This window comes from Austrofundulus limnaeus, unplaced genomic scaffold (genome assembly GCF_001266775.1).
Source record: "Austrofundulus limnaeus strain Quisiro unplaced genomic scaffold, Austrofundulus_limnaeus-1.0 Scaffold120, whole genome shotgun sequence".
Taxonomy (NCBI): Eukaryota; Metazoa; Chordata; class Actinopteri; order Cyprinodontiformes; family Rivulidae; genus Austrofundulus; species Austrofundulus limnaeus.
Window position 1 is genome coordinate 1,434,586 of NW_013952522.1, and position 9,270 is coordinate 1,443,855.

Sequence of the window (9,270 nt, forward strand, 5' to 3'; positions counted from 1 at the left end):
GTCCGTGTTATATGTTTTTAAACTTGTAGTTAAAGAAATTATAAAAACTAAACAGCCTACAGTATTTTTACAGTCTTTATTTTACAGTTAAAATAAATGTTTATCAAATAAAGTCTAATGTTACAACTAATCGGGGATCCCTTTAAAAATAAAAAACAACAATGTGGAGTGAAAGGAGAAAATGTCCAACAACTCAAGAGGAAATTGTGGATAAAAGAGGAAAGGTAAAAGGTTGGGAGTATTAATCAGCCCTTTTCTCCTGGTCCTTATTTKAAATAGGTAAAAACAAAAAACTAATAATTATCAATAGACTGATATGAAACACTTATATTGAGGTACATTTTTCAGCCGTATCATCCAGCCATAGAACAAATACACACATTTTCACCTGTAGTTAATAGTGAAATGTTTTGCACACTGAACRGTAACCATATAAAGAAAATAAATGTAACATGTAAACAGAATGTCTTTACCCCCAGCTTTWTCATCTCTCTGCAGGACAGTGTGGTTGTGCAGCAGAAGAACGGTGCGGTGGGCTGCTGTGTCCAGGTCCTCCTGTCCCCATGCCGAGTCCAGAATGCACTCAGGCTTCAGTAACCGTAACGTCACATGACCCACGAGCACAGCTGCAGGGAGGGAAAAGAGTACGATGCAGAACTGAGTCACCAGGAACACAGGTATGTTGTTTAAATAAAACTGAAGCAGCCTTGTACCCAGAGAGTGGAGGTGTTTGGGCATGAGGCAKACTCCCATGTCCAAGAAGACCTGCTGGATGCGTGGAGCAGCCAGGGGGGACTGCAGCAGGGGCGTCAGGACGTGGAGGACAGCAGGGAGCTCCCTGGTGATCTGAGCCGGTCTCGCTTTCAGAGTGGCTTCCAGCAGACCCACCACACTCTGCAGCTCCACGTCCATCTGTACAGGGAGCAGGAGGTTCATGAAGACAGAACTGGAGAAGAGTACAAGCTGATGGCTGAATCACTTTGCTAAAACTTGTTAATGAAGGAAGCCTTAACTAAGTTAAAACAAGCAAAACTGTATATAATATAAGTTACAACACATTAAGTTTGAGCCACATGTTTCATATATGAATGGTTATAACAGAAGAATTAGCTTCAGTCCAAAATGCGTACAGAAGAAACAATAAAATGTAAACAATAGTGAATGCTGACTCAGCATAAATATGTTTTTAAGAACAGACTTTAGTGAACTTGGTTTCTTACCCCCTGAAGTCTTTTGCGAACAGCTGATTCCTTTTCCATCTGAATTTGAATCATTTCTTTCTGTTTGCTGGTTAACTGCACCTCYTCTTTGATGCCTTTTTTCTTCTTCAGCTCCTACAGCATTAAACAGAGGAATATACAATAAATTCAAGACAAATCCCATCAAATCCAGCATGACTCAGTGATAGGTTTAATCTACCTCCTGTAACTCCAGTTCAATGATCTGCTCCTTGTAGGAATAGGCCTTGTTTTCTCTCTTCATGTTTACTTTCTTGGTGTTTTCCTTCTGGGCACTGCAGCAAGTTTACAGAAAGGAGTGTAAAAAATAAATWAAAAAATTAAAAAAGAGGAACAGGAGAAAGTCCTGGATATCTAGAGCTGCAGCAGAAAGCATGTTACCTCTGAATGATGCTGTTATCGTACAGCTCTCCCTCAGGTGTCTGCATGATGCTGTACTCCTCTCTGGTGACCTGCAGCAGAGCCGGCTGGGAAAGACCCTCCACAACATGGCTGATCACCCGAGGCAGCAGCTTGTTGGGGGAGAGGACGCTGAGGGCACCGACCGCATTCTTCACTGCCTGTTGTAATGAAAAACACAAGTGGTAAATATTCAGCATTATTTTCAGACAATACGTCTAAATGTTTGTTTTAMTCATGACATGAGTTGATTTTTATGGAGGACCAAAACAGARATAATTAGAAACTAGAAGCACTCGGAGAGCGCAAACCTCCYCCAAGACCAATTTTCCCCATCCTGCAATGGAGTATTTCGCAGATACCGCCATCTTTGCCTAACGCAAAGCATCACGGTCCAGTTTGGGAGCAGATTTCTATTCTGTGTTCTAAGCTATAGACCTTCATGAAGCTCTAAAGCTCCCACTAAATATTTTCATCTGACAAAGCCTCCCTGATGGGAGGAGAAACATCTACAGTTTCAAAATAGAAGGCTAGTTATAATAGCTTAAAAATATTGATTTATTTAATGCCTCTAACCTCATGAAAAGCTTCATCCTGATATTGAGGACATTTATTTTATACTAGTTGTCTTTTTTCAGATGAACTATTTTAAGTTTTTTTATTTTAAGTAAAATATATATTCATATTTTTAATTCTTAGTTTTTCAAAAAACTTTTATATTTATCAGGTTCAACTAATCTTATATAGCTGGGAAATATTTAAATAAGCAAAAAGCTTGGGACTAAAGAGGTTAAAACTGGTGGGGCACAGCCCCCCGTGGCCACCCCCACTTGTTGTYCCCCTGGTGACTGACAGGTGATGTTCCACAGTGAAATGATGAGCTGGAGCACTGCACATCTCTGTTAGATCTAGCTGGGACAAGACTTTTCAAATTCGTCTTCTGAGGTAAACAGCTGATTTGTTGTCAGGCTGAGCTTTATGGGAGAAGTTTTCTGTTTGAAGCTGCTTGGCCCTGTTAGAGCTGGGTTCCCACCAAACGTGTTTGGAGCAGCCAAACTGCTCCTGCCGCATGCGTTTGGCTGCTTGTCAGCAGCTGTCCATTCACACCGAACGCGTCTAAAGACGCGCAATGGGAGGAGCGTCTTTGTTCTTTTTCCAGTCGCTTGATGTTTGAAATGAAGATAAAATAAATAAAATAGCTTTGCTTTATTTACTAAAGAGAAAGAGAATGATGTGCACAGAGCAGATAATTAATTCAGCAGATAATTTAGAGGCACTCTCACGGACTTTTTTTTTCCCCATACCGGGACCACACTAGAGGCTGTAGAGAGAGGAGGGTCTTGGTTTTTTTCCGGTCTGTCTTTAATGACGGGTGAAATAAAGATGAAATAAATACAATGGCTTTGTTTTATTTACTAAAGTTTCACCACTCCAGGAACTGCGAGCTGATTCTTTTTTTTTGCCCCGAGCTCAGCGAGCTGCTGCTGTCTCATCACATCGGTGCTGATCTCTCCAGCTAGAACACCAACTGCAGACTGTCGATTTCAGCTAAAAAGGCTCCTGTCCGTCTGTGTCGAGTTCAWGAAAATATCACGTGAAAAAAWTTCTCTCCTGATTGGTTMGTGCTGCGCAGCGAGCAGCCGAAGTCCAATTTGTTGAACTTCAGCAGCCGCTGCTTTGCAGCTGCTGCATGTTGCGCGCTGCTCTCAARTGGCAAAACGCGCCGCTYCGTGCTGAGCCGCTCCTAGATGRYCGTCCACCARAGACTTTGCAWGTAAACTGGCTGCTTTGGCTGCTCCAAACACGTTTGGTGTGTACCCGGCTTTAGAGCCGCTGCACTGTGCATCTCTCTGCTGGATGCCAGAGACGAGCAGWGATTTAATTTATGCAGCACTCATAGGGACAAGGCATTTCTTATTTTGTGAYTTTTTAGTTTTTAATAAGCGCCACTGTTTGTTTTAGCAGCACGRCCAGTGTTATTGGGACTAATTTTTCTGATCTTCGCTCTTCATTGTCAGCTCAGGTGGCGCCCTGCAGCGCAAATCAGCTGTGCSGTATGATCGGCCCGACCCGTGGTGAGGAGAGGTAGAGAAGTCATTTGATATGGCATAGTTTAGAGCACAATGAATCCAGGTAAACATCAGAGCCCCAGAACCTGTCGCTCCTTGATGTCTKAATCGCCCTGCGCAGATGAATCGCGAGCATCAGACTGGTGGTTCACTCCAGCCTGTGGGCCGGTTCARGGACTGAACCGGCCCTCTGACCTGCGTCTGGGCCGGTGGTGCAGAGGCTGAAGTGAACCACCGCYCACAGACGACAGGCGGGGGACCGGTGGTTCAGCTCGTGGACCGGTACCAGGTTCGGCTCGGTCGCYCCCGCGTCTTCTCGGTTATTCCCGTAACCTAGCAACACGTTCCTGAAGTTCTATGCAGAGCTGGGGGAGCTCGCAACTTCTGGCTGATTCGCTCAAATTAAAAGAAATAATCCTGTGTCCACAACGTGATCCGAAACATCACCAAAATTTAGTGGTGTGTTACGTGTGCTAATATGAACATGTGTTGTAAATATTATGACAATCGGTCCACAAGTTTGAGTTATGCTGTCCACAGACGGACCGACCGACAGACAGACAGGCATACACGACCGAAAACATTACCTCCCTCGCTTGCGTTTGGCGGAGGTAATGAAAGCAGGAATATATAAATTAACCAATAAATAAATACACTTAAAATGCAACAATTCATTTAAAAAATGAGAAATTTACATCATGTTTTATAATTTAATTGACCTTCATGTTTATCCAGCTTAGTTCCCAAAAATTAGATATTTCATTAATTATGTATATCWCTCTGCACCTGGATCCTGCTCCTTCCTCTCTGTTGACCAATAGGAGAGGAGCTGACACAAGAAGGACCGCCCACCTTATTTGCATAACGAGGCAGAAATGCATAAGGTAAAGTAAATACAGGAGACAGAGAAATGTAAAAATAACATGGAAATAAAAAGACTTGTGGGAAAAATTATTTAAAAAATAATTAAATCTAATCATTTAAGAGACACAAATGCATGTACTACAAGTAGAAGGAAAAACAAATATATATATATATATATATTTTTTTTTATTGTCCATTTATATATTGTTACTTTTATTTCTAATTATGTCAGTTTCGGTCCATCATAGATTTTATTACATGTGTCAGTAAATATAAAATAAGTGTGCTGATATCAGACCTGACTGTCAGCATTGACCTCCAGAAGACGTGGCAGGATGTCCTCCAGGTTCTTCTCAATAAATTCTTCAGCTTTTATGCTCATAGACGAAAGCAGAACAGGCCACAAGCCAGCGCGAGCTTTGACTGGAAACGGACGCACGTGAAAAGCATCAGTAACTTATTTCTTCAAAAGCCAGAACTGGAAAACAGCAGGTGCCTGTACCTATGGAGGGGTGGTGAGTGACGATGAGGGTCTCCATGGCCAGATCCTCTGCTTCGGTCGAGTCCCCCCACTGGCTGGCAGAAGAGCAAACGACACGCAGAGCGTCCAGCAGGACACGAGGGGGAACGTAGCTGCGACCCAGCTCTGTTAGCTCTCCTGACTCCGACAGCAGCACATCTGGAGGCAGGACCTGAAACCAGAGTCAGAAAACCTCTTTGACACTTGAAACGTGTGGRGTTTGTATGAATTGGCAAAAACACAAGCAGTACTCTTAAAGTAGACAAGCACAATCAGATGTTTTCTCTAAGTAGCTGCAGAAGAACAAATTTATACTTTGTGTTTGTTGATGACCACTCMGAGTTCTCCCAGAAGGCCGTGAGCAAGACTGGACCCCCCCAGGGAGGACAGCAGCTTCCTGACAGTCTGCTGGGCTCTCTTCCTCACACMCCAGCTCTGAGACAACATAACGATAACCGTGGCGTAATGATACATCCTACAAGTAGAGAAAAATCAGCCTCTTATTAAAGACACCAGGGAAGAMTCAAGAACATGTCAGCAGAGGTAACAAGTTTTATTCTCCTGTAATGAAAGTACTTTTTAAAACAGTATATCAGAAATACTTGCAGACAAAAAATAAACAATATTTTAAAATCTGTCAGATCAAATTAACTGAAATGATTCTGCATTTTTATTTGAAAAAAATGCCACCAAAAACAAAGACTTTGTTTTACTTACAGCTGTACGTGAGCTCTTGGATCAACAAAAATCTTTTTATAAAAGAACAATAAACATGAAAACTCTTTATGTTCAAAAAAATCATGAATTCAAACAGATCTGATCTTAAAATGAAGTTTTATTGGTGAAATATTGAATGTATTTTTCTAGAAGTGCAAACTGGAAAGAGGAAACTGATATTAGGATGTATATARGATCCTCCTTATACAAATATTAACTTTAAAATATGTCAAGTATTGAGGAAGGAGTACCCAGAGAAAACCCACACATACACAGAGAGAACAATCAAACTCTACCCAGAAAGGTCCCCGGGCCGGGATTTAATCCGGTGACCTTGTTGAGAGACATCAGCTCTACCAACTGAGCCACTGTGCTGCTGGCAGAGACATATTAATTAAGCTAATTCTTGGATTTAATCAGTAATGTGATAAATCTATTGAACAATAGTTACTTTAAAGCAAAAAGTTGACAACTGTGTTGTCCAAAACTGTTTGGGCTGTAAAAAAAAAAAAAAAAAAGTAGAACTTGACTGACTTAGTGAAGTGTTACATTAGAGAACTAAAGCTTTGATCAGAACACTGAAGAGTTGAGCTACATAACACCAGAGAGTATTTATGATCGTGTTTGCTTGTGAAATGAAAAACACCACCTGAGTAAACCTTTAGGAGATGAGCTGCTGTTAGTCTGTTTTARAGAGATGAGCTGATAAACTCTTTATTGGATATACTGACAGAAAGGACTCACTGAGACTTGCTGGTGTTCAGTCGGTGTGCGTGGTCCAAAAACAGCCGTTCACAGAGCTGCAGCACCGTGAGCAGAGCTGGAGAAACAGCATCACCAAAACAGGCCATCATTTTATGTCTCATCATATAAAACAACTAAAACTTTTTAAAACAATAACTTACTCTCTTCACTGGCCTGAGAGAGAAACTTCTCTGTAGTGAATAACGGCTTCTTCTCATCTAAGATCAGGCTCCAAAAGCTGCTGAATTTTGCCTCTGCAAAAAAACAAACAAAAAAAAAACAATAATTAATAAACTGGTGATTGGGTGTACTTGTCAATGCTCCACAAGAGAATTGATGTAACGACAGACTCACCTGTTTGTGTCTCTAYCAGAGCCAGTCGACTCAGAAGGACAGAGGCTGCCACACCCTCGGCCAGCAGAGCATGCTGGGAGTTTTGAGCAGCAGCTTTTTCGACTGTTTGGAGCAGCAGGGGTATGAAGTCTGAAGCTTGGCTCAAAGTGTCACCTGCACACGGAGTAAACAAAAAACAGGCCTGACTGTAGATGACAGATCTGCATGMTGGACAGCACGTCTCTGCCAGTGGAGCTGACCTTTGAAGGCCCCCAGCATGGCCTGAAGGTAGGCGTGTCGGACCAGGGAGGTGGAGGTCTTGAGGGTGAACGCCTTCTTCAACCAGTCGAGCAGAGCGGCAGGAACCTCCACGGTYAGGCGACTGCTCCACTGACACAGCACAGACACCGCATGCACCAAGGTGCCCTCGTGCACTGAGGACAAAGGAAGGTTAGCTCGAGTCCTTCACGGACCACAASCTGCAGACAGAAGCAGGTGAAGAGCAGACATACCTTCTTGTTGTAAGTACGGGATGAACATCACAGCGACAGAAGAGCTCAGAGTCTGGCTGGAGGTTCCTGACACAGCYTGATGGCTGCAGCTGGCAATGCCTTAGAAAAGAAAAAGGATCATAGTATAACCCTAATTCATTTATCATGTGTATTTCTTGGTGAGCTGGTGGATTGCAAGGACCTCTTACCGGACAGAACACTCATTTTCTGGGCAACAACTGTGAGCTTTCCCTCAGAGCCTGCAAGCAGAAGAACAATACTTCAGCTCAGCCAAAGGTCAAGCARTCCTTAAAGGAATGCATATTAACCATTGCCTTTAAATTTTAGCTCATTATCTGTGACCGAGTTACAGCTATGAATTTTAAGCGAATTTTTTAAAATTTGCAAAAAGGAAAGCGAATCAGACGTGTTTCCATCAACTGGCTTGAAGCGAATCAGTAACGTCAGACACACGTGTGTAGTAAACAGGAAGTAAAAGTCGCATCTCAGGACAATGGAGAGAAGTTTTCAGGYATGTGTTGCTACTGCTGGGAAAGTTGTAATTATTCTGTCATCAACTAGTTCTGGCGATTTTACATGCTGTCTGGAGATGTAGAGAAAGAAATGCGATTCCCTTCATGTTACGGGAATAACTGAGAATACGCCGACAGCGGGAGGAAGGTCCTGCTGCAGTCGCTCTGGTATCAGTACGGTTTCAGACAGTGAGAACAGCCCCTGGGGTGTGGGGTGCTGAAAGCATGCAGGAGTCGCTGATTGGCCAGTGGAGCTACATGAACCACCCTGGATGACGTAATTTAGGAACAGATGTGCGAGCAGCCAGAGCAAGTTGAAAACATGAGAATTAACAGAGATTTTCCAAATGATGGCATCATGGCAGAGGGCCGGGGGAAAGCTAAAAAATCTTGAGACAAATCTTAGAGCAGTGGAAAACCTCAACYGCCGGAGTAGTTCAAACCAGTGGGACTGGAGCTGGTTTAAGTAAACGAGGAGACCTACAGCCATCGTTCTGGCTGCTGTAGGCTGGGACTCTTGACGAACTTGAGACATAACTGCAGACAGTGAGTGCTTCATGCATTTTATGACATACAGGTCCTTCTCAAAAAATTAGCATACTGTGATAAAGTTCATTGTTTTCTGTAATGTACTGATAAACATTAAACTTTCATATATTTTAGATTCATTGCACACCAACTGAAGTAGTTCAAGCCTTTTATTGTTTTAATATTGATGATTTTGGCAAAAAAGTAAAGAAAAACCAAAAATCCCTATCTCAAAAAATTATCATGAAAAGGTTCTCTAAACGACTTTTTAACCTATTTATCTGAATCAACAAATTAACTCTAAACAACTGCAAAAGATTCCTGAGGCTTTTAAAAACTCCCAGCCTGGTTCATTATTCAAAACCACAATCATGGGTCAGACTGCTGACCTGACTGCTGTCCAGAAGGCCATCACTGACACCCTCAAGCAAGAGGGTAAGACACAGAAAGACATTTCTGAACTAATAGGCTGTTCCCAGAGTGCTGTATCAAGACACCTCAGTGGGAAGTCTGTGGGAAGGAAAAAGTGTGGCAGAAAACGCTGCACAACCAGAAGAGGTGACCGGACCCTGAGAAAGATTGTGGAGAAGGGCTGATTCCAGACCTTGGGGGACATGCAGAAGCAGTGGACTGAGTCTGGAGTACAAACTTCCAGAGCCACTGTGCACAGGCGTGTGCAGGAAATGGGCTACAGGTGCCTTATTCCCCAGGTCAAGCCACTTTTGAACCAGAAGCAGCAGCAGATGCTCCTGACCTGGGCTACAGAGAAGCAGCACTGGACTGTTGCTCAGTGGTCCAAAGTACTTTTTTCAGATGAAAGCTAATTTTGCATGT

At 42.8% G+C, this 9,270-nt stretch overlaps 1 protein-coding gene across 1 annotated transcript in view; it reads right to left on the reverse strand.

The window, feature by feature from the left end:
* Nucleotides 1-9,270, reverse strand: part of gcn1 (GCN1 activator of EIF2AK4) — a 50,905-nt gene that overhangs the window by 28,048 nt on the left and 13,587 nt on the right. The window contains exons 11-24 of the mRNA XM_014014963.1: nucleotides 7,585-7,635; nucleotides 7,397-7,495; nucleotides 7,145-7,318; nucleotides 6,906-7,058; nucleotides 6,713-6,805; nucleotides 6,552-6,627; nucleotides 5,406-5,565; nucleotides 5,073-5,262; nucleotides 4,869-4,993; nucleotides 1,620-1,798; nucleotides 1,420-1,513; nucleotides 1,221-1,334; nucleotides 714-912; nucleotides 474-626 (exon numbers count right to left, since the gene is read on the reverse strand). Coding sequence (XP_013870417.1) covers nucleotides 474-626; nucleotides 714-912; nucleotides 1,221-1,334; nucleotides 1,420-1,513; nucleotides 1,620-1,798; nucleotides 4,869-4,993; nucleotides 5,073-5,262; nucleotides 5,406-5,565; nucleotides 6,552-6,627; nucleotides 6,713-6,805; nucleotides 6,906-7,058; nucleotides 7,145-7,318; nucleotides 7,397-7,495; nucleotides 7,585-7,635 — 1,860 coding nt within the window. The remainder of the gene's footprint in view (nucleotides 1-473; nucleotides 627-713; nucleotides 913-1,220; nucleotides 1,335-1,419; nucleotides 1,514-1,619; nucleotides 1,799-4,868; nucleotides 4,994-5,072; nucleotides 5,263-5,405; nucleotides 5,566-6,551; nucleotides 6,628-6,712; nucleotides 6,806-6,905; nucleotides 7,059-7,144; nucleotides 7,319-7,396; nucleotides 7,496-7,584; nucleotides 7,636-9,270) is intronic.